The sequence below is a fragment of the Anolis carolinensis genome, chromosome 2 (assembly GCF_035594765.1).
Source record: "Anolis carolinensis isolate JA03-04 chromosome 2, rAnoCar3.1.pri, whole genome shotgun sequence".
NCBI classification, from domain to species: domain Eukaryota; kingdom Metazoa; phylum Chordata; class Lepidosauria; order Squamata; family Dactyloidae; genus Anolis; species Anolis carolinensis.
Window position 1 is genome coordinate 198,542,853 of NC_085842.1, and position 24,117 is coordinate 198,566,969.

A 24,117-nucleotide genomic window follows, 5' to 3' on the forward strand; every position below is an offset into this window, starting at 1 on the left:
GCCATTTACACAGCCATATAATCCAGATTATCAAATCAGATAATCCACATGATCTGCTTTGAACTGGATTATATGAGTCTACACTGCAATATAATCCAGTTCAAAGGAGATAATCTGGATTATATATGGTAGAGTAGAAGGGGCCTATGATGTGTCTTTCGTATTGCAATCAAAGCATGGAAGAAATCGTGTAATGAGACCCCAATGTGTGTCTTATAAACAAGAGGGAATCTTCCCATAAAACCCTATGAAATGCCTGGGACCACCATATGACAACACACAATTTGTAAACAAGAAGCAATAATCTTACAAAACCCTATGAAATGCATGCGGTCACCATATGTCACCATACACCCAAACATACTTACATCAATCCATTCAAAATAATATCTGCATGTAAAACAAGAAGAAATGAGGAAGAGTAAAAACACTGAATTCCCTTGTGCTTGATCCGTCTGGTGATAGAATTGTGTTTAAATTGGTAGGGCATTCAGGAATCTGCCATTTAAAATAGCACAGTCCAGCAATTCATTGATCTGAAGTGTTAAAGTAGATTGATCCGGATTCAGGACGTTAATCTTCCTTGGCGAATACATAGAGGAACTCTTCCCATTTGCATGGTTGACTCCATCAAATTGAAACATTTACCACCCTGATTTACATTATACCTGCTTCAGTAAAGATGCTTTAGCTGCAGTCTAAAAAGGCAGATGCAATTAGAATCACAACCACAATAATAGATATATACTTGAAAAGCTTTTTTTAATATATACATTTTCACAGTACATTCTCGGAATTGTTTTTCTTTGTGGCCGTTCCAAACATGCAAGAATATACATGCTTAATAATGCAGTGTGCATCAGCAGCTCAGAAATAATCAATCTATTCACATGTGCTGCTGAAGGCTTTCATGGCAGGAATCACTGGGTTGCTGTGAGTTTTCTGGGCTGTAGGACCATATTCCAGAAGCATTATCTCCTGACATTTCACCCAGATCTATGGCAGGCATCTTCAGCGGTTGTGAGGTCTATTGGAAACTAGGCAAGGGGGTATATATATCTGTAGAATGTTCAGGGTGGGAGAATTGTCTGTTTGAGGCAAGTGTGAATGTTGTGACTGCCACACTGATTAGCAGTAAATGGCCTTGCAGCATCAAAGCCTGGGTGCTTCCTGCCTGGGGGAATCCTCTGTTGGGAGTTCTGTCTCCCACCCTGGACCTTCCAAAGATATATAAACCTTCCTTATCTAGTTTTCCAATATATATCACAACCTCTGAGGATGCCTGCCATAGATGTGGGCAAAATGTCATGAGGGAATGCTTCTGGAACATGGTCCAACAGCCCAGAAAACTCACAGCAACCCAATCAATTCACAGTTTCAGGATTGTAACAAGTCAGAGTTAATACTATATGCCTGGAATGATGTGCCTGGACCATGCATTGAAAAATGAAGAAAATGCCCGCACATTTGCTCGGACCCTAAACAAACCTGACAACTGAGGGCCCTTCCACACAGCCCTATATCCCAGCATATCAAAGCAGAAAATCCCACATTATCTGAGTGTGGACTCAGATAACCCAGTTCAAAGCAGATATTGTGGGATTTTCTGCCTTGATATTCTGAGATATAGGGCTGTGTGGAAGGGCCCAGAGTCTCCATATTGCATAAAACCAATTCTTAACAAGGAGAAACAGGTTATCCTTATGATATCTTCAATGTGGTTTGCTGAACCACAGCTGAAAGTGTACTGCAGAGGTAGTTTTAGTCTAACAACTGCCAGATACTTCATACAAAATTTAAAATATGGCTTAAGATGGTGAAGGAACTGTTCCGCTTTTAAATATCTCTCTTGGGTTGATATAGGCTTTTAAAGCAACAGAGCCCTTTCCGATAAAGACTGAAAAGTGTTATTTAGATCACTAAAGACACTTTGAAAAAGGAATGAGTGTTTAGTATGTGTATTCCATTTCCCATGCTTGTATCATTTCAGATCCCTCTGGAAAGATTTTGACCAGACAGCAAGATTAACATGTGTACTCCATGAAAAATAATCTCTCTGCCTTTTTTCAGCCTTTTAGTATTTAATAGCACTGTCTTTTTCCCCTTGCAAATCTTGAAACTTCACAGACATCCAGAAAAAAAAAGTACTGAAGCCAGCTTATTCATGATTCAATAACCTCTGGATTCTCAATTAGTGCCCCACACCATGGTCACCATGCAATCAACAACCAACTATTGCAAGCAAAAATAGAGGACATAGGTTGTATTTGGAGCAAATTTTGTAAACAGCTGGGTTATGACAGCACTCAGACTCACCCAACAGTACAGTAGAAAAGTACTTTATAAATTCCCTGTTAATATGTACCAAAAAATACTATTTTAGAGGTGAGAATGCAGTAGGCACCAGGAGGCAGTTCTGCTGAGATTCCAGGAACTGAACACTTTCGCGAACTGAAAATAAATGACACAGATAATTAAGAGAGGCTCACACAATATTGGGATTTTGACTTAAAAGACAAAAAGAAAGCATTCACTCACCAGCAGCGACTACTCTCGGATCCTCGTGTGCATAGTGTCTTCCGGATGCCCGACTGTCTGGACTCTCGCTCCACCACAGCACATGAACTATACATAAGGATGGGAAAATGTTTAGCTAACCTTATTCAATTTCATTTTTTCTGTTTTACAGTATAGTCTCACTTATCCAGCCTTTGCTTATCCAAAATTCTGGATTATCCAGTGCAGTCTGCCTCCCACCCAGATCCACAGCTGCAGCAAGGACTGAACTGTTTACAGTTTTAACTTCCAACAGTGTTGTTACTGTAAGTTCATTTTATGCAATTCTATCTTTATTTGTAGTCAATTTTTCAGTAGTCAATGTTTTCAATACATTTGAATTTTTGGTGCTAAATTTGTAAATACAGTAATTACTACATGATGTTACTGTGTATTGAACTGCTTTTTCTGCTGTTTTGTTGTAAAACATGATGTTTTGGTGCTTAATTTGTAAAATCATAACATAATTTGACTTTTAATAGGGTTTTCCTTAATCTCTCCTTCTTACCCAGCAATTTCGCTTATTCAATGTTCTGTTGGCCCATTTATGTTGGATAAGTGAGACTCTACTGTAGCTGGAAATGTTGTGCATGAGATGTGTCACTTCTGTGCTTCAACTTGAGTCAAGCATGATACTCGAAAGGCCTTTTACCTTTAGAAAACTTGGCCCATCCACTATTAGGTATATTCCAGTTCCAAATGAAATATAAATACATCTTTTTCAAAACCTACTTTACACATTGAGGCCCCTTCCACACAGTTGAATAAAATCCCATATTATCTGCTTTGAACTGGATTATATGACAGTGTAGATTCAGATAACCCAGTTCAAAGCAGATATTGTGGGATTTTCTGCCTTTATATTCTGGGTTATATGGCTGCGTTGAAGGGCCCTGGTACACCAAAACTGGTCCCATTTACACTGCGAATGCAGATTAACTGCATTAAACTGCAGTATATGGCAGTGTAGACTCATATAATACAGATCATTTGAGTTAATTTGCATTCAAGCATTCACCGTTTTAGCCTCAGCTATTAACAGCCCCCAGTGGCACAGCAGATGAAACTGCTGAGCTGCTGAACTTGCTGACCGAAAGATTGGTGGTTTGAACCTGGGGAGCAGGGTGAGCTCCCACTGTCAGGCCCAGCTTCTGCCAACCTAGCAGTTCAAAAACATGCAAATGTGAGTAGATCAATAGGTACCGCTCTGGTGGGAAGGTAATGGCGCTCCATGCAGACATACCAGCCACATGACCTTGGTGGTGTCTACAGACAACACTGGCTCTTCAGCTTAAAAATGGAGATGAGCACCAACCCCCAGAGTCGGACACGACTAGACTTAATGTCAGGGGAAAACCTTTACTTTTACTATTAACAGCTATAATGATGTACCCTGTGAACTGAAAATAGTGCTGGCCAACACATATTTTGACACCTCAAATGTTAAACCTGTTTCCGGGTATACCTGACCTGCCAATTCCAAAAATGGCACCGATTCCTATCAGTTCTAGCTTTTGAGACTACCAAAAGACTATCAACTGGCAGCTACTAGTCTTCCCATAGGAAATCCCATAGGAAATCTTGAAACCGTATCTACAAATCTAGATCTGATGCAGTCTATCAACTAGAATTTTCTGAATCAGTGCCTCAAATAATCCTAGGACCAGGTCTAAAAACCATGACACCAAGAAATAATTTTGGTTGGGCCATGTAATTACACTTGGGCCCAGGTTCAAATAATGGAGATCATCTTCAGGTTAAAGACTAGGAACAAGCTAAACAACTATAGATTCATCTAAAAAGGCAAACAGCCTAATTAATCTTCTGCGAGAAGATCAGCAAATTTCTAAAATGCTGACATGAATTGTACCTCTGTTAAGATTTCCATATTCTGTATGGAAGACACCAATCAGCTTAGTGTATCCGGTCTTCACATGAGCATTAATTGCCGCTTTAAAGGACTGTCCCCATACTGCTGGTCCACCAGGTTTCATGTTAAAGGTAACCAACTCATAGACTCCTAGAAGAAAGACAGAGATAAGCATCATTGTGAGTGACAGGTTCAGAATGAGTAATGGTCCTCCAAAAGTTCTCAGTCATGTTGCAAATGAAGAAATACAGAACTGAATATTAAGAGCATCTTAGCCTACTGTATGGAGCCCCTGGTGGTGTAGCGGATTAAACCGTTGAGCTGAACTTGCTAACTGAAAAGTTGGAGGTTCAAATCCAGGGAGCGGGGTGAGCTCCTGCTATTAGCCCCAGCTTCTGCCAACCTAGCAGTTCAGAAACATGCAAGTGTGAGAGGATCAATAGGTACTGCTCCAGCGGGAAGGTAATGGAGCTCCATGCAGTCATGCCGGCCACTTGACCTAGGAGGCATCTATAGACAACGCCGGCTCTTTGGCTTAGAAATGGAGATAAGCACCAACCCCCAGAGTCGGACACAACTAGACTTAATGTCAGGGGAAAACCTTTACCTTTACCTAAGCCTACTGTATAAAAATATTTTACTCCTTACAGACAAAAAAGATACAATTGAAAATGTGTAGAAATTTTTGGTGAGTTATCCAAATTGCGGAAGAAGCCAAGTTGTATTTTAGCAGAGTTGGTGTGCTGTATTTGTGTGGGCTCAGTTACAAGGCCCTGAACGCATGTGAACAAATATGGGTGATCATGTAAGGAACATTGGGTCTTTTAAAATCTAATTCTTAGTCTTTATGCTATAGCACAACTGAAAAACCCACCTCACAATAGGGTTTACCTCTGCACATCGAGAATGATTGCATATCTGCAGTCCCAAATTCAATGTTGAAAAACAAGCCGTGTAATAGTGCGGAGTCGACAGATTCAAAGCAAAGCACCACAAAAGAAACGTACCATCCTTTTCAGAGCTGCCAAGTTCACACCAGGGCACTAGGTAGGCAATCTCATTTTCTTGTTTGTCTAACATGGGCAACATTTGAGACAAATATTTTTCTTTCCAGGCTTGGTCATTGGCTAATGCTGTCCGGACGGCAGTTCTTTGAGCAAAGCTTTCTGTAATTAAAAGGAGGACATGGAAGATGGTTATAAGTAAATGTCTGAAATACATTGCAAGTCCCTTAAGAGAGCCAACCCCCATCAAGACGAAAATTTGACAGAAATGGATTTGCAACTAAAAAACCCACAAACATCTACAGCTCTCAGCCATCTCTGCTTTAACACCGTTGCCTTCTCAGTAGGCTTTCTTGCCCAGGCATTTGAACTATAGTTTGCTAACCTAGGCCAGACTGGAGTAGCTGTATTTGGCTTCAAATGGTAAGAACAGGAGGATGAAAGGGGATAATCAGCTGGACAATTGCATGAGTAACAGAGGTGAGCAAGAAGGCCCAGTTCAGAGATACTATATCATGCCATAGTGCAGTTCATGAAACAACTGCAGCCCAGACTAATGTCTGAACTGACAAAACCGTCTGCAATGGGCTGGCCAGTCGGAATCAGAAGATACAGTTTTAAGATGTAGATTTGCAACGTACAGCTGAGATCCACAGCACTTGTGCTATCTTAATATTTATTTATCGTGTAAGAAGTGAACCGAGGGTACAAGTTGTAATATATTTGAAAACACAAGCAAAGTTTAAAAAATAAACCTGGCATTATATTAAATGTCCTTGGACCAGTAGCTGGCCACTTGGAGTGCCTCTGGTGTTGCTGTAAGAAGATCCTCCATTGTGCATGTGGCAGGGCTCAGACTGCATTGTAGTAGATGGTCTGTGGTTTGCTCTTCTCCACACTCGCATGTTGTGGACTCCACTTTGTGGCCCCGTTTAAAGTTGGCTCTGCATCTCGTGGTGCCAGAGCACAGTATGTTCAGCGCCTTCCAAGTCGCCCAGCCTTCTGTGTGCCCAGGAGGGAGTCTTTCATCTGGCGCCATCCACTGACTGAGATTCTGGATTTTAGCCTGCCACTTTTGGACTCTCGCTTGCTGAGGTATTCCTGGGAGAATCTCTGTAGATTTGAAAAAAGTACTCTTTGATTTAAGGCGTTGGCGTATTGGCTGATACCCAAACAGGGGATGGGCCGGAGATGACAATGCCTTGGTCCTTTCATTGCTAGTTGCTACTTTAGCAGAGATTTGTACTTCAAAAGAGCTCTCAGGTGTAAACAACTAATTGAGTGTTCCTTGAGTCATCAGCCTTACATAGTAGAGTGCTCTCTGCTTTCTAGTATGTACTCCAGTGTAGCAGCCAATAACCAGATGGAAACCAGAGTAAAAAAAAAAAAATAGTAAAAAGGGTACTGTTCCATTATCTGGGCAGAGGCCAAAAGAAGGAGCTAGAACATTTTACTCCTTCCAAGAACCAGGAAAACTGCATTCAAAGCACCCCTGACAGATGTCCATCCAGCCTCTGTTTAAAATCCTCCAAAGAAGGAGCCTCCGTCACAGTCTGGAGCAGAGAGTTCCACTGCTGAACAGCAATCACAGTGAGGAAGTTCTTCCTAATGTTTAGGTGGAAGCTCCTTTCCTGTAATTTGAAGTCGTTGTTCCACGTGCTAGTCTTCAGGGCTGCAGAAAACAAGCTTGCTCCCTCCTCCCTATGACTTCCCCTCACATATTTGTACATGGCTATCATGTCTCCTCTTAGCCTTCTCTTCTGCAGGCTAAACATGCCCAACAGAGGCTGGATGGCCATCTGTCGGGGGTGCTTTGAATGCGATTTCCTGCTTCTTGGCAGGGGGTTGGACTGGATGGCCCATGAGGTCTCTTCCAACTCTACTATTCTATGATTCTATGATTCTATTAAGGCCTGCAATGACTAACTATAGTACCTACTTGCTAAATTGTAAATAAAACCTGTTAATGATAACAGTAGTTGACCTGCCTGGTAAACTGTGATAACAACTGTGACAATGATAAAAGAAATGTTTACATCACGTTAAAGAAAACTGTTAAGAAGGAAGTCAACACAAGGTCAACATCTATCAAGAAGAATCAACATCTGGTCCTGGAAACTGAGATGGAGCCAGAGTGGAAGATGTCTATCATTAATTTACAACTTTGGGACAACATCAGAAAAATATTGCTATATAACGCAGGAGCACTGTGGCCCTTCAGTTGTTTTTGAATGGCAGGAATCACAATTACCCAGGACCAAGAGTGCTGGTACTAGCTGATGGGAGTTGTAGGCTAAAAATATCTGAAGTTGTTCACACACAAACAAAAGACTTTTAAAGGCTTGGGATACTGTTTAGAGCTTTTACCCCCTCTAGTATCTATTACACAGCCATCAATGTTCTGGACCAACAATCGTCCAAAGGAATTATAGGAGAATTCAGAAGCGCTACTATTTTTGCTTCCATCGGAGTACTCTGTGCTAATTACAGAATCAGAAGACAACATGAAAAACAAACAAACAAAAGAAGGATTTGTAGGCTGTGCAAAAAAAAATTAGGCCCACTGGCATACTAAACAGCTTTTACTCGTAAACAGTGTGTTTGCATATATGTGTGCTTCTCTAGTAAGGCTATTAGGGTGAAGTAGTGCTTTGAGTCTTGTACAAGGGACCAGAGTTTGAGTCCTTGGTCAGCTATCGGAACCTACAGCGTGACCTAGGGCAAATCAAACTCTTTCAAGTCTCAGGGAAAGGCAAATGGAAACTCCCACTTAAAATACTAATCAAGGAAATGCTATGATATGGTTGCCATAAATTGGAATCAAGCTGAAGGGACAGAAAAACTAAAATAAACTAAGGCACTGTCTGCAATTTCAAAATATTTAAATGGCAATTAGGGGTGTGCAAATCTAAGTTTCTAAATCGTTAGTCATATCTAATTTGTAACTTTTGTATATAGGAACAGATATTAAGAAACATGGGAGATGCCCATGCAAAAACTCAAGAATCAAAACTCACCCAAAACCTTTTCATTTGAATTCTGTAATGTTTGGAAGTTGGTTTCATTTTCAGCACAAGCGAGGTGAAGCCAAAAGGCTGTCATTCCTCTTTAAATAAATCATAATAATACTTAATTCATAACCTGCTCTATCTCCCCAAGATATAAATCCCCAGGATTTATAACCTGCCCTATCTCCCCAAAATTAAGAAGAGATAGGCTACCTCTTGCCATGAGGAAAGGAAAGCAACAGGGAGAGACGAACTGAGTGAGCTGGGAAAGAGACTGAGAGAGCACAGAATTCTGGGAAATGTAGTTTGGGAAGATGATGAGCCCAATGGCAGAGAATTCAAAAGGCCCTGCCCTAAACTATATTTCCCAGAATTCTGCTCAGTGTCAGAAAGTCCCAATTAGAATAGGGGAGAGATTTATCCCTCCTACTAGTAGCCAATGTTCCAATATATGGTTGAATCTGCAAAGAGGACGACTGATTGATACTTCAATACTAGTAAGTAAATATGGGCTGGACGAAATAAATTCCTAAATTGAAGTTCCATTGGTTAAAAGACATTCAATGAGATAGTTGTTGTAGCTTAAAAAAACAACAACTGTTTTTGTGAAAACTGAAAATTCCTAAAAACCAGTAGATGTATATTGCTGAAACTTGGGCGAATGATCTCCTGTTATCTTGCGTCATTTTATAGAAAATTCAAGGTTATAGCTCTTACAGTTTTAAAAAATATTGTTTGTAAAAACTTTGAAAATTCCCCAAAAATCTGTGAATGCGTGAACTGTTCTGAAACTTGATGGGCTAACAAATGTGTTCTATAATCATAGCAAGTTTCATGCCAATAGCTCTAACAATGAGGGATAAAGGAGCCCCTGAAGTTTCCGCATTGGCACAATTACTTAACTAAAAGTAACAAAAAGTAGTTAACTCATTATAGTTACGATACGGAACCCATCCGATTTCGGAAATGCTTTAAAAACTATTCCCCCTCCCCCTCCTAATTTTGTAATGAGTACTGAAATATTTTTTCATTGATTGCACAGGCCTAATGGCAATACTTAAATTAGATCAAATCCAGCCACAACTTACCAGTTACCATTTTTATTGAATTACATTGCTGCTACAGTAACAGCTCCATCCCGTGCTGCATGAATAAAAGAAAGATCCCCATCTGTTCAAAAGCATATAAAGTTCTATGTCATACACATACCGTATTTCCAAATATGGAACGTTTTGTTCAGTCCTCCCAACTCCAAAGTCCAATAGCCAACCAGGGGAGAATGAGCTGTGCGGAGGTGGATGTTTTTATTAGTCAGATCCAGAAACTCTTTCATCTTGCTTGGCTTAACAGTATAGGTACGGAATTCATAGAATGTGCCATCATGTTGTCTGGGCCCAGTAGCAAAAGATGATGAAACCTGAAAATGAAAACATTTTATGAGAAAACACGTAAGAAGTACAGCTTCATATTCTTTTTTATATATTTGGATAGGTGACATGAACTCCAAGACATTGACAGACAGAGGTGGGAGAGTAGCTATCACAGGCCTATTCACACTACGCAGTTATAGTGCTATTTTTTCACTTTGGTTCCCTCCTATGGAATCCTGGACTAAGGCATAGTTTGGTTTTTGTTTTTGGAGGGAGGGGTCATTGGATTCCCAACCAGAACACTCCAGTACTTCTAGTACTTAAACTACAAACCTAGTACTTCATAGGATGGAACCAAAACTGTTAAAGTGGAATAACAGTATAGTGACCTCTTTATCCACGGTTGATATGACCCTGAGCTTCCTGCGGAAACAGAATATAATTGATAATGTTGAACCCTACTGACATGGATAACTTCTGCCAGAAGTTATCAGTCACCCGTGGAAACCTAGAAAATTCCCAAAGAGGAAGTTTCCCTGGGAATTTGCTAGTTCCGCCAGACTAACTCTATGCCATAGACACACATACAAACACCTTTATTAAATATATTTACAGTCCAAAACATTTGAAACATACTGTAATACAATGTCTTTCCCCATCTTCTATTCCCTGATCTATACCCACTAACTCTCCTGTTACTCACATTAAAAAAGTAAAGGTTTCCCCTTGACATTAAGTCTAGTCATGTCCGACTCTTGGGGTTGACCCTCATCTCCATTTCTAAGCCAAAAAGCCAGCATTGTCCGTAGATGCCTCCTAGGTCATGTGGCCAGCATGACTGCATGGAGCGCCGTTACCTTCCTGCCGGAGCGGATCTACTCACATTTGTATGTTTATGAACTGCTAGTTTGGCAGAAGCTGGGGCTAATGACCAGAGCTCACTCCATCCCATGGATTTGAACCGTCGACCTTTCGGTCAGTAAGTTCTGCAGCTTAGTAGTTTAACCCGCTGCGCCACCACAGCCCCCCTTACTCACATAGCATTATAAAAATACAGCACTGTCAATTCTATTACTTCTACATTGTTCTAATTTTATCTGTTACTTATAATTATTGCAATGTGTCTATTAATTGCTTGACCACATTCATTATTGGACATTTGGTTGTTTAAATTCACCATTGCTTTTACATTCGAAACAAATCAATGGTTTCCAAGTGCTATCAAATAGATCTTCTTCCAATTTTCACTTTTAAAAACAGAAATCATTAATAGAACTCCCCCTATGCCAACTTCCAATGAAAGCATAACAAATAATCATCTGGAAGACTGGAGCCCCCGATGACACAATGGGTTAAATCCTTGTGCCAGCAAGAATGCAGACCAAAAGGTCGGCGGTTCGAATCCGGGGAGTGGGGTGAGCTCCCATCTGTCAGCTCCAGCTTCCCATGTGAGGACATGAGATAAGCCTCCCACAGGATGGTCAGACATGAAAACATCTGGGCCTCCCCTGGGCAATGTCCTTACATTCTCTCACATCAGAAGCGACTTGCTGTTTTTCAAGTTGCTCCTGACATTAAAAAAAACCTGGAAGACTTAGTAAATTCCTAAAGATTATAGTTTTTAGTTTTTTGAGTAAGTGAAACTACGGGTATATGGAGGATTATACTGTACTATAATTCCATATTGTGAATAGACCCTTGGACATCAACTAGCATCAGATTAGACACATTTGAGTAAGACAAAGATTAGCTACGAATCATGATGGCATGATAGCATGTTACTCAGATACAGCTAAGGTTTCTTTGTTTTCCAGCTTCATACACCTTGTACAGGACTAGGGTCATCTTTATTCTCGTCACATTAATCTCTTCTGAGTTCAAGCTGGTGCATTACAATAGCAACCACTGAATACAAAGGACTGACAGCTAGCAGCAAGATCAGTTTAAAAACACATGAAAACAAGCACTGTAGCAAAGGGAATTACTCCCTGCTTCTGGATTGTTTTTGGACCATCCTACCTGACAAACGTGTCTGTTGCATTTCAACAGTTTTACTTGCAATGGTTCCAACAGGGAAAGGTCTTTATTATTCCATCTTTCATCCTGCCAAGAGGAGCCCCTAAGAGCTACGTATTGCCACAAAGCTCTAGAGATTTCTCTTGGCTCACAGCATTTGAAAACCAGCTGTACTTTGAAAAGAGAGAAAGATGGAGAATTCATTGGAATAAAGCACCAGACTCATGAAATTGTCCTGGATTACTCAGTCTACTCTATTATTATTAGTACTGCTATGCAATGTCATTTTGCTCCCCACATCCCCATGGATGAAGAAGCTGTTTGTTTTCTCCAGTCTTAAGATATCTCAAACCTTTAAAGCTGTCATTTTCAGAACAGGCCAAAATTGTTTTTCCATCCAAGTACAGGGGAACTGCTATGGTGTAATGGTCATGAGAGGCTTTTTCTTCTTCTTTTTTTTAAATACTTTTTATTAAGATTTCTTTTATAATACAGTAATAATATAATAGTAATAAAGAAAAAAAAGGAAAAGCAAAAAGGAAAAAAGAAAAGAGAAAAAGAAAGATTAATATATAGATATGAAAAAGGGATATAAATAGAACAGATTTAAGACTGCAAGTTAGAGTATCTATTTTGCTATGTGTTTTACCTACACTAAACTGTGTATATTTTGGAAAAAATTAATTAAAAATTTTGTTATTATTGTTATAGTTACTTAATTGTGGTAAATAGAATATATATATATATATATATATATATATAGCGCATAGGCGAAGAAGAAATTGAAATATAAACATAGGTTAAAATTATCAGGATAGAGAAACGATGTTACATAGAAAAATGATTGGTTGTTTTGACTTCCTGGTATCTTCCAGAGGTCTGTTCCTTTTCTATTTTTCTGTTCTATTCTTGTTTCCTTGCTTTTTGACACCTCACCTTCCTAAGATTTTTCTTTCAACAGATCCATATTATAGCCATGTACCCTACAAAATTCACTGGGTCGCCATAAGTTGACAAGTGGCTTGAAGGCACTTATACAGTGAAAACCTTGACTTACAAGAAAACCGACTTATGAATTTTTTGAGATACGAACTGTTGCTCGGTCAATTTTTTGCTACAATGTGCGAGGCAAGACTTGAGTTTCGAGCTAGCATGAGAGCTAGGGTAAGAATATGCCCCCACCACCACCTTACGTAGGGCTTTAGGGAAGAGGCCAGGAAAGCTCCTTGCTCTTGTCCTTGCTGTTATTTCTGCAATTCCAGGGCTTTGGGATAGTGTAGGAAAGCTGAGGGACCAGGAGTTTATCATCAGTGAACTCCTATCCTGATTAAAATAGACAAATTTCACAGATACTAGACTTGTGCACGGATCCGGATTGGTCATTCCCTTCGGCCAATCTGACTGGCCATAACAGCAAGGGCTCAGCCTCTATTTTTTTGGCCGCAACAGAACAGTGGCTTTCAAAAACCGGTTGCCTTTGCTTACAAGTGGAGTGCGGGAGGGAGGCAGATGCTAGAAGGAAAAGAATGAAGGGAAAAAGGCATCACTCCAGGGCCTGCAAATCAAGAGAAAAGAGAGGGCTTTTTAAAGGAAGCCCAGGGTAGGATAGCTTCAGGTCATCGCTCTTCCTTTCCTGGGAAGTGGGGAATCCTCCTTAAAATGCCTTAGAAAGCTGTGTGCAGCAGGGAGAGAGAGCCTGTCTTCTCTAGAGTAGAAACAGCTTTAACTACCTCTTGAGTAGAAACAGCTTTAACTAAGCATTAAGCCTTGTCTCCCCTACAGACAGAAGGGAAAAGATCGCAGAAAGAGTGGTATATTAACTCTGATGCTATTAATCTAGGTTTTAATGAAAGATACAAAGACAAATGATACCTAAAATGATGGGAAGGGGAGCCTGGGAAGTCCGGTAATGGGCTGGATAGAAAACGAATCTTTCGGCTTCCTGGATTGAAAAGGGATTTCTGTTCTCCCAAATTCAGGAGGTACCCAAAAAATGGATCGGGATCCCCACTGAAATCCTGGACACCAAAACCGATCACAGTTTACCTGGATTGCACAAGCCTAACATATATTTGTCGTTCTAATTGATCAATGTAAAATAATTTTACTGAATTTCCCACTCATAGCACCAAAAGGAAATATACGTACATTGTGTTGTCGAAAGCTTTCATGGCCGGTATCACAGGGTTGTTGTATGTCTTTCGGGCTGTATGGCCATGTTCCAGAAGTATTCTCTCCTGACGTTTCGCCCACATCTATGGCAGGCATCCTCAGAGGTTTTTGCCCATTGCTCAATTGTCATACAATAGACATACAGTCAGCCTTCTTTAAACTCCATCTTTCATATATACACAAATATCCAGATCTGTATTATATCCCTCACTAGAAATGCCAATTAGCAACCATCAAATTGTGTGGGCCCATGGTATCTGCTGGGACTGGTGTTCAAAGCCGCCCCACGGATACCAAAATTTGTGGATGATCATATCCCACTGTAAACAATGGCATAGTAAAAAGGTGTCCTGTATATAAAATGGCAAGATCATAGAATTCCCTTTTAAATTTTGTAAATATTTTCAAGACACTAATCTATGGATATAGAAGGCTGACTGTATGTCTATTGTATAACAATTGAGCAATGGGCAAAAACCTCTGAGGATGCCTGCCATAGATGTGGGCGAAACGTCAGGCGAGAATACTTCTGGAACATGGCCACACAGCCCAAAAGACATACAACAACCATATACATACGTTATTGGCTTATAACTTTCCAATCCTACCCCCTCCTCCAATCCCTAGAGAGCTTCCCTTCCCTAAACCAAGTACCTGTTTGGATTCAAGCACATCTCTTGAAGCTTATTAAAGTGGCACACAAGAAGAAGATTAAGTGAAGTCTGATCTTGAAGGAAAATATGTACTTTACACTTAGTGAATCCAGTTTATTTCTTTACATTCTCTTTTATTATGTATTATTATTTTTATAAATTGTTATTTATAAAATACATTTTTCTTATTAAAAACACATAACAAAAATGGTGTTTTTTGGGGGCTGGAACGGATTAATAACATTTCAGTTTGTTTCAATGGGGAAATCTGATTTGATATAAGAGCAATTTGAGTTAAGAGCTCAGTCACAGAACAAATTAAACTCATAAGTCAAGGTATCACTCTATTATACTTTTGATTTCTGGTCCACTCTTTTGACAGTGCATCTCCTTTTTTCCTTTAGTCAATTTAGTATCATCTTGTGCTCAATCTTGGATTTACAAGCTTAAAAAAAGAACTAGGTTCCAGTTTTCAACCATTTTCAATTTTTGACACTGCTCTGATCCCTAACATGTCAAATAAATGGAGGAGACCTGAATTGGTTATAGGGCTGGTGTTAGTTCCGAGGAAACATACATTGGAATCACATTAATACTGGCATAATGGCATGGTGCAGAAGTGATAAGGGGAAAGTTTCTTTGGTTGAGAGATAAAAAGCAACCCTACCATCAAGTGATTTGGGGGGCAGGAGCAAGGCAGTTTGGGCCCCTTCTACACTGCCATATTATCCAGATTATCAAATCAGATAATCCAGATTATTTGATTTGAATTTGATTATATGAGTAATATAATCCAGTTCAAATATAATCCAGTTCAAATCAGATTTTATATGACAGTGTAGAAGGGGCCTTAGTCTCTTGACAGTGATGGTTTTTTTCCCACCATTATCACTGAGCCCACAGCCATTTTACTCCCATTCTGCCACACTACTGCAACCTACACTGGTGTAAGTAGGCTAGAACAGGATTTCAGATACAGTTCTGAATTTCAGACTCAAAACATACCAGCATTCTTATACCAATCCATCATTCCTGCTGTCTTTCAGTCTGATCTAACTGACAGTTACTTAAGGATCAGCAGACAGTTCCTATATGTGATGAGCTGCCTACAGCATTACAATTAAGTGTATAACACTGGTCTCATTTCAGAACATGTTAAAATAGCGATAAAGAGCCAGAAGACAAGAAAAGAAGTTGGGGAACATTATCTTTTGAAGAAATGAAATCTATTCAAGCAGTACGGACCGAGGAGGGAAAAAACTAATGCTTGCATTCATAAGCATGGAGACGGGGGGGAGATGGATAGAAAGTCAGTTCTCATACATGTTTATGTGGGTACATAAACTAGATGATGGCCACAGTCCAATAATAATAAAAGACAATAATGCTTATCAAGTTATAAGGCAGTAGGAATCTGGTGGGAAGAAAATTCATTCATTTAAAATATGATGCTGGAAAACAGTTCTATATAATAATAATAATAATTATTATTATTATTATTATTATTATTATTATTATTTTATTTATACCCTGACCCCTCTCCTCGAAGGGACTCGTGGCTGTGAAGTCTTGGCTCTGCCTTTTCCTCTCCTTTGTTTTAGTTCCCTCTTTTTATAGGTTTTCCCAATAGTATAGATACCTCGCTTTGTATTATTCTTTGAGTGTAGCATAAAACTCCCTAGAGGCCAGCCTTAGTTGGTCTATTCCATTTGCCTGTACAGAGATTTCTTGCTAAACTCTTCCTTTTCTCTGAAGCAGAACTACAGTGACCAGAGGCTTGGGCATTGTCTGGTAATCCTAGGCCCAAGCAATCCAAAACAGGCATCCTTAGCACCTGCATTCGGCCCGTATTTATATACCACCAGTCCCAGAGACAACAGAAGCTTTTGACCACCTTAAGCTTCACAAGAAAGACTGAGACAGTTTATGAGCACCATCACTTTGCAGAGGCAAGACTTTCAATGACTCCAGAGAGATGACTGCAACCAGAAATATCTCCTTTTGTAATGTGTATTGTCCTAAACTATCTTACAATAGTCCCAGGTGGAGTTAACCCTTTATTCATCTTGTTTTCAGTAAAATCATTCTGGTTATCTTCTCACCTTGCCTAGTGCCTCTGTATGTTAAGGGTCTTGATCTTAACAGAAGGTATACAGATAACCCCTGAGTAAAGCCAGGCACTATAGTTTTTCCCAAAGGCTTGGGCGTGCCATCACAGGGGCAGTTTACAACAATAATTGTTGTAAAAATATTGTTGTATTATTTGTAATACAAAATTATAAGCATACATGATAAACAATAACAATAACCAAATTATCATTCATTGCAATTTAAAATACCATAAATATTCATAAGTAACAGTTTAAAAACTATTTGTCCTGGACAACCAATCTAGAAGCTAAAATTCACAACAACCGAGCAATTTAAACTAATAGTCCTATAAACTATCCAATTACAATAGAGTCTCACTTATCCAACATTCTGGATTATCCAACGCATTTTTGTAGTCAATGTTTTCAATATATCATGATATTTTGGTGCTAAATTTGTAAATACAGTAATTACTACATAGTATTAATGTGTAATGAACTACTTTTTCCGTCAAATTTGTTGTATAACATGATGTTTTGGTGCTTAATTTGTAAAATCATAACCTATTTTGATGTTTAATAGGCTTTTTCTTAATCTCTCCTTATTATCCAACATATTCGCTTATCCTACATTCTGCCAGCCCGTTTAGCTTGGATAAGTGAGACTCTACTGGATTCTATGGGTAGCGTGAATTGCTTAAAAGTCAAAGAAATCGGTCCTAGAGCAAATCAGTCCTGAACTCTCCTTAGAAACCAAGATGGCTAAACTTAAGACAGCCATTCTTTGGATATGCCGTTAGAAGACATGGCTTGCTAAAAAACACAATGTTTGGTAGGGCAGGAGGCAAAGAGAAAGACAGCATTATAGATTAGTAAACTAAAAATCAGAAATGATAGCCACAAGTCGATAAGAACTGAACAGGGCAGTCGAGGATATGGCTTGGACGTCTCTTATTAACAGACTGCCATAAGTCAAAGTTAACTTGAAGGCAATTATTAACAATTATGTATACTTGTGGAGTATGAACTTGGGTAAATGTACAACAAGTATGTGAAGTCTACACTGCCATATAATCCAGTTAGAATAATAGAATCATAGAGTTGGAAGAAACCTCATGGTTCATCCAGTCCAATCCCCTGCCAAGAAGCAGGAAAATCGCATTCAAAGCACCCTGACAGATAGCCATCCAGCCTCTGCTTGAAAGCCTCCAAAGAAGGAGCCTCCACCACACTCCGGGGCAGAGTTCCACTGCTGAACAGCTCTCACAATTAGGAAGATATTCCTTATGTTCAAAGCAGATAATCTAGATTTTATATAGCAATGTAGAAGGTGCTGGATAAACCCATTTGTACTACATCCAAGGAAGTGGGATAATATCCACAAACGCTAATGCAAAAAGAAAAAAAAGTTAATTTTGACAGCACTGTAATACATCTCTTTTTTTCACTTCGTGTTTCCATCCTACTTTTTATGCGAACTACCTGGGACTAACATAGCTATCTCTCTGGAATATTTTATTGGGATATTTAATTTTTCCAAAAAAAAATCTCGGTATTTTTTAATACACCAGTCAGGGTTTTGCCCCCCACAAAAGTACAGCAAATAAAATACAATAGGTAAATAATTACCTTGCTCAATCCAGGGCAGAGACACAGCTATCCTTGATCTTTGGAGCTTTCCATCAGAAGAGGAAACATTCAGCTATGTTTCTATCAGGACAAAACGCTGTAAAACACCAGAACTCAGGCCTGATAATCTACACTGCCATTTTTTTTTTGTCATGTCAGGAGCAACCGGAGTTGCTTCTGGAGTGAGAGAATTGGCCGTTTGCAAGGACGTTGCCCAGGGGACGCCCGGATGTTTTGATGATTTACCATCCTTGTGGGAGGCTTCTCTCAAGTCCCTGCATGGAGCTGGAGATGATAGAGGGAGCTCATTTGCGCTAGATAATCCAGGTTAGCAAAGTAGAAAATCCCCATCATCTGCTTTGAACTGGATTATATGACTCTACACTGCCATATAATCCAGTCCAAACCAGGAAATCTGAATTTGATGTGGCAGTGTAGAAGTGGCCTGAGTCTACACTATCATATAATCCAGTTCAAAGCAGATAATGTGGATTTTATACAGCTGTGTAGTAGGGGCCACAGTCTCTGGTCCTGCAGATGTCAGGGATGATGGGAGCTGAGGTCCAAAAGATCTGGAGGGCCATTCGTTGAGCACTAACATTGTAAAATCCAATTCCAGACCCCCATGTTTGAGTGAAGGTTCCACTGAGGTTGCATCTACATTGCAGAATTAATACAGTCTGAGGGCCATTCCACACAGCCATATAACCCAGAATATCAAAGCAGAAAATCCCACAATATATGCTTTGAACTGGGTTACCTGGGTCTGCACTGCCATATATTCCCATTCAAAGCAGATAATGCGGGATTTTATTCAACTGTGTGCAAGGGGCCTAATATTACTTTGAACTGTCATGACTCAATGCTATGGGATCCCGATAGCTGAAAATTTTACAATGTCTTTGGTCTTCTCTGCCACTGCTGATACTTCACCAAACTACAACTCCCATGATACCAGAAGGAAGACATCACAGAATAAAGCTATGGCAGTTAAAGTGATGTTGAACTGCTATAATTCTGCAGTGTGGATGAGTGGTGGGATTTAAATTCCAAAGCGCCTTGAGTCTGAGGACCGAGATTTGGGAATCACTGAGATACCTGCCTAAGAGCCACTTTTGCTGACATGGCTCAACGCTATGGGACCCTGAAAGTTGTAGTTTGGTGAGGCACCACTCCTCTTGGGCAGTGGAGGCTAAAGACTGTAAAACTAGACATTTCATATTCTATAGCAGTGGTTCTCAACCTGTGGGTCCCCAGATGTTTTGGCCTTCAACTCCCTGGTAAACTGGCTGGGATGTCTGGGAGTTTTAAGCCAAAACAAGTTAGGAACCACTGTTCTATAGCCTTGAGGCAAGGTAGTGAAAGGGGTGTTGAACTGCATTCATTCAACAGTGCAGATTCACTCTTAGCGGCAGGTCTTCAGAGGGTGCATTTATATGCAGGATAAATGTAGATTGACACCACTTTTAACAGCCATGGCCCAGTGCTATGGAATCATGGGATTTATAGTTTAGTATGGCTCCAGCACTCTTCGGCAGAAAAGGCCTTGTGAAACTACAACTCCCAGGACTCCACAGCATTGAACCAAGGCAGTTAAAGCAGTGTGAAGCTGCATTCACTCTACAGTATTTGTGCACCCAAGGTAGTGCAGAAATCCCTTCCCTCCCGCTTTCTTCTTCCTTCCTTCCTTCTTTTCCCTTTTGCTTCCAACTCTTTTTTCCTCCCTCCCTCTTCTGTTTTTGTGTGTTGTTCTTTATTTACTGTCCTGATTTTAGCTGGATGCAGCATATTATTTGAGAACACAGAAATGCTGGACCACTCTAACAACCACCATCTCAAACTACACAGAGAAAACACTGAAATCCACAAGCATGTGGACAATTTCAACAGAAAGGAGGAAACCATGGAAATAATAATAATAATTTTATTTTTATACCCCGCCACCATCTCCCCAGAGGGACTCGGGGCGGCTCACAGATATAAAACAAGCATACAATGGTATCAAATACAAAAAACACACAAATAAAATTAAAAGGCATAAAATCAAATCACAGTCATTATAAAACACATGATAAAACACAGCAATAAAATCATACAATGGACTGGGCAAAGTGCACTGAGTGAAACTTGTAAATATGAAGGAAGTTAAGGTGCTATAAGATCATGGGGAGAACCTTAAACTGGGGTGAACTCTGTGGCTATATTGAGGAGTTAACCAACAGCTACAACTGGTCAGAAGTAACCACTAGTATAAGGGTTTAGCATACAGTAGGCGGTACTTATTCAAAAGCCTGTGTGAAGAGCCAGGTTTTCAGGCTCTTCCTGAACACTTCCAAGGTGGCAGCTTGCCTAATTTCCCTGGGGAGCGCGTTCCAGAGCCGGGGGGCTGCCACGGAGAAGGCCAACATCTGGATACCAGTATTTTTTTTAAAAAAATTCTAAAATCAGGACATTAAATAAAGAACAACATTCAGAAAACAGGGGAATTCCAGACAGGAAACCATCAGGGCCAGGTAATCAACTCCCAACAAAGGATTCCCCCAGACAGGAAGCAGCCTGGCTTTGAAGCTGCAGGGCCATTCAATGTGAATCAAGGTAGACAATTGCAACAGTCACACTTGCCTCCTACAGAGAGCGGTTCTTCCTCCCACCTTGGACTTTCCACAGATATATAAACCCAACTTGCCCAGACTATGGTCAACATAGGGAGAAGAATTCCCCCCAGGCATTGAAGCTGCAAACCCATTCAATACTAATCAAGGTGATTAATTGCAACATTCACACTGGCCTCCAACAGACAAGAGTTCTTTCTCCCACCCCGGACATGATTCCACAGAAACCCCACTTGCCTAGACTATGGTCAACATAGGGAGAAGAATTCCCCCAGGCAGGAAGCAGCCAGGCACTGAAGCTGCAAACCCATTCAATACTAATCAAGGTGATTAATTGCAACATTCACACTGGCCTCCAACAGACAAGAGTTCTTTCTCCCACCCCGGACATAATTCCACAGATATATAAACCCCACTTGCCTAGACTATGGTCAACATAGGGAGAAGAATTCCCCTAGGCAGGAAGCAGCCAGGCATTGAAGCTGCAAACCCATTCAATACTAATCAAGGTGATTAATTGCAACATTCACACTGGCCTCCAACAGACAAGAGTTCCTTCTCCCACCCCGGACATGATTCCACAGAAACCCCACTTGCCTAGACTATGGTCAACATAGGGAGAAGAATTCCCCCAGGCAGGAAGCAGCCAGGCACTGAAGCTGCAAACCCATTCAATACTAATCAAGGTGATTAATTGCAACATTCACACTGGCCTCCAACAGACAAGAGTTCTTTCTCCCACCCCGGACATAATTCCACAGATATATAAACCCCACTTGCCTAGACTATGGTCAACATAGGGAGAAGAATTCCCCTAGGCAGGAAGCAGCCAGGCATTGAAGCTGCAAACCCATTCAATACTAATCAAGGTGATTAATTGCAACATTCACACTGGCCTCCAACAGACAAGAGTTCCTTCTCCCACCCCGGACATGATTCCACAGAAACCCCACTTGCCTAGACTATGGTCAACATAGGGAGAAGAATTCCCCCAGGCAGGAAGCAGCCAGGCACTGAAGCTGCAAACCCATTCAATACTAATCAAGGTGATTAATTGCAACATTCACACTGGCCTCCAACAGACAAGAGTTCTTTCTCCCACCCCGGACATGATTCCACAGATGTATAAACCCCACTTGCCTAGTTTCCAACAGACCTCACAACCTCTGAGGATGCCTGCCATAGGTGTGGGCGAAACCTCAGGAGAGAATGCTTCTGGAACATGGCCACACAGCAGGGAAAACTCACAGTAACCCAATAATGTTATGGTTGGGGGGTCACCACAGCATGAGGAACTGTATTAAGGGGTGATGTATTAAGGCAGGTTGAAAAACACTGCATTATTCTTACTTACTTACTTCCTTCCCTCCTTTTCTCCCTCCCTTCCATTTTCCTTCCTTTTACCTGGCCAGGGAGTCCCCGCGCCGCCGCCAAGGCTCCCCGCAGCAAAGTCCTGGGGCCCAGCATGATCCCCTTTTCCGATCCCACGCGGGATCCACTGGAGATCTGCTATGGAGGCCCTTCCTTTTGCGGCCGCCGCTGCTCCTGCTGATCCGCCCCAAACAAAGCCCAGCATTGGGCCGTACAGACCCCGTGGCCTCTCACGCCTTCTCTCCCTCCCTCCAACCAGAAAAGGTCTGGGCTTTTTTCAACAAACAGGAGAAAATACACTTTCTCCAGCATGGATTTCTATGTTTGTGGAAGTAAACAACCAAGCAAAATCAAATCAATAGATGCCCAACATCCAGAATTCTAAAATATTCCAATAAAGTGTTGTCGAGGGCTTTCATGTCCGGAATCACTGGATTGCTGTGGGTTTTCCGGGCTGAATGGCCATGTTCCAGAAGCATTCTCTCCTAACGTTTCGCCCACATCTATGGCAGGCATCCACAGAGGTTGTGAGGTCTGTTGGGAACCAGGCAAGTGGGGTTTATATATCTGTGGAATCATGTCCAGGGTGGGAGAAAGAACTCTTGTCTGCCTGATGCAAGTGTGAATGTTGCAGTTATTCACCTTGATTAGTACTGAATTGCCTTGCAGCTTCAATGCTTGGCTGCTTCCTGCCTGGGGAAATTCTTGTCCATATGCTGACTAGTCTAGAATTATGATTTGTGTTAAACTGCCCTTGAGTCGATTTTTGGCGTTATTATGCCACCATTGGAGCCCCGGTGGCGAAGTGCGTTAAAGCACTGAGCTGGAGACCAAAAAGTCCCAGGTTCAAACCCCAGGAGCGGCGTGAGTGGCCGCTGTTAGCTCCAGCTCCTGCCAACCTAGCAGTTCGAAAACATGCCAATGTGAGTAGATGAATAGGTACTGCTCCGGCGGGAAGGTAACAGCGCTCCATGCAGCCATATGACCTTGGAGGTGTCTACGGACAACGCCGGCTCTTCGGCTTAGAAATGGAGATGAGCACCAACCCCCAGAGTCAGACATGACTGGACTTAATGTCAGGTGAAACCTTTACCTTTACCTTTACTATGCCAGCATTAATGAGAGACTTCCAAGGGCTTCATCTACACTGATAATAATACAGTAGAGTCTCACTTATCCAAGCCAAACGGGCCGGCAGAAGCTTGGATAAGCGAATATCTTGGATAATAAGGAGGGATTAAAAATCAAATTAGGTTATAATTTTACAAATTAAGCACCAAAACATCATGTTATACAACAAATTTGGCAGAAAACGTAGTTCAATACGCAGTAATGCTATGTAGTAATTACTGTATTTATGAATTTAGCACCAAAATATCACGATATATTGAAAACATTGACTACAAAAATGGCTTGGATAATCCAGAACCTTGGGTAAGCGAGTGTTGGATAAGTGAGACTCTAATGTAATACTATGTAGCTCTATGTTAAACTGCTGAATTTGCTGACTGAAAGGTTAGTGGTTCAAATCCAGGGGCAGAGTGAGCTCCTGCTGCTAGCCCCAGCTTCTGCCAACCTAGCAGTTCAAAAACATGCAAACGTGATTAGATCAATAGGTACTGCTCTGGCAGGCAGGTAACGGTGCTCCATGCAGTCATGCCGGCCACATCACCCTGGAGATGTTTATGGACAACGCTGTCTCTTCGGCTTAGAAATGGAGATGAGCACCATGAGTCAGACACAACAGGGGAAAACTAACTTATGTA

At 40.9% G+C, this 24,117-nt stretch overlaps 1 protein-coding gene across 1 annotated transcript; it reads right to left on the reverse strand.

Annotated features, from left to right (window-relative positions):
* Positions 1-743: 743 nt before the first annotated feature.
* Positions 744-22,547, reverse strand: LOC100556885 (protein NipSnap homolog 3A). The gene is made up of 6 exons (XM_003216755.4): positions 22,385-22,547; positions 9,648-9,855; positions 5,434-5,592; positions 4,427-4,576; positions 2,539-2,625; positions 744-2,451 (listed from the first exon to the last, which is right to left on the reverse strand). Exons 1-6 carry the CDS (start codon positions 22,445-22,447, stop codon positions 2,375-2,377), a joined length of 744 nt encoding a protein of 247 aa, XP_003216803.2. The 5' UTR covers positions 22,448-22,547; the 3' UTR covers positions 744-2,374.
* Positions 22,548-24,117: the final 1,570 nt, after the last annotated feature.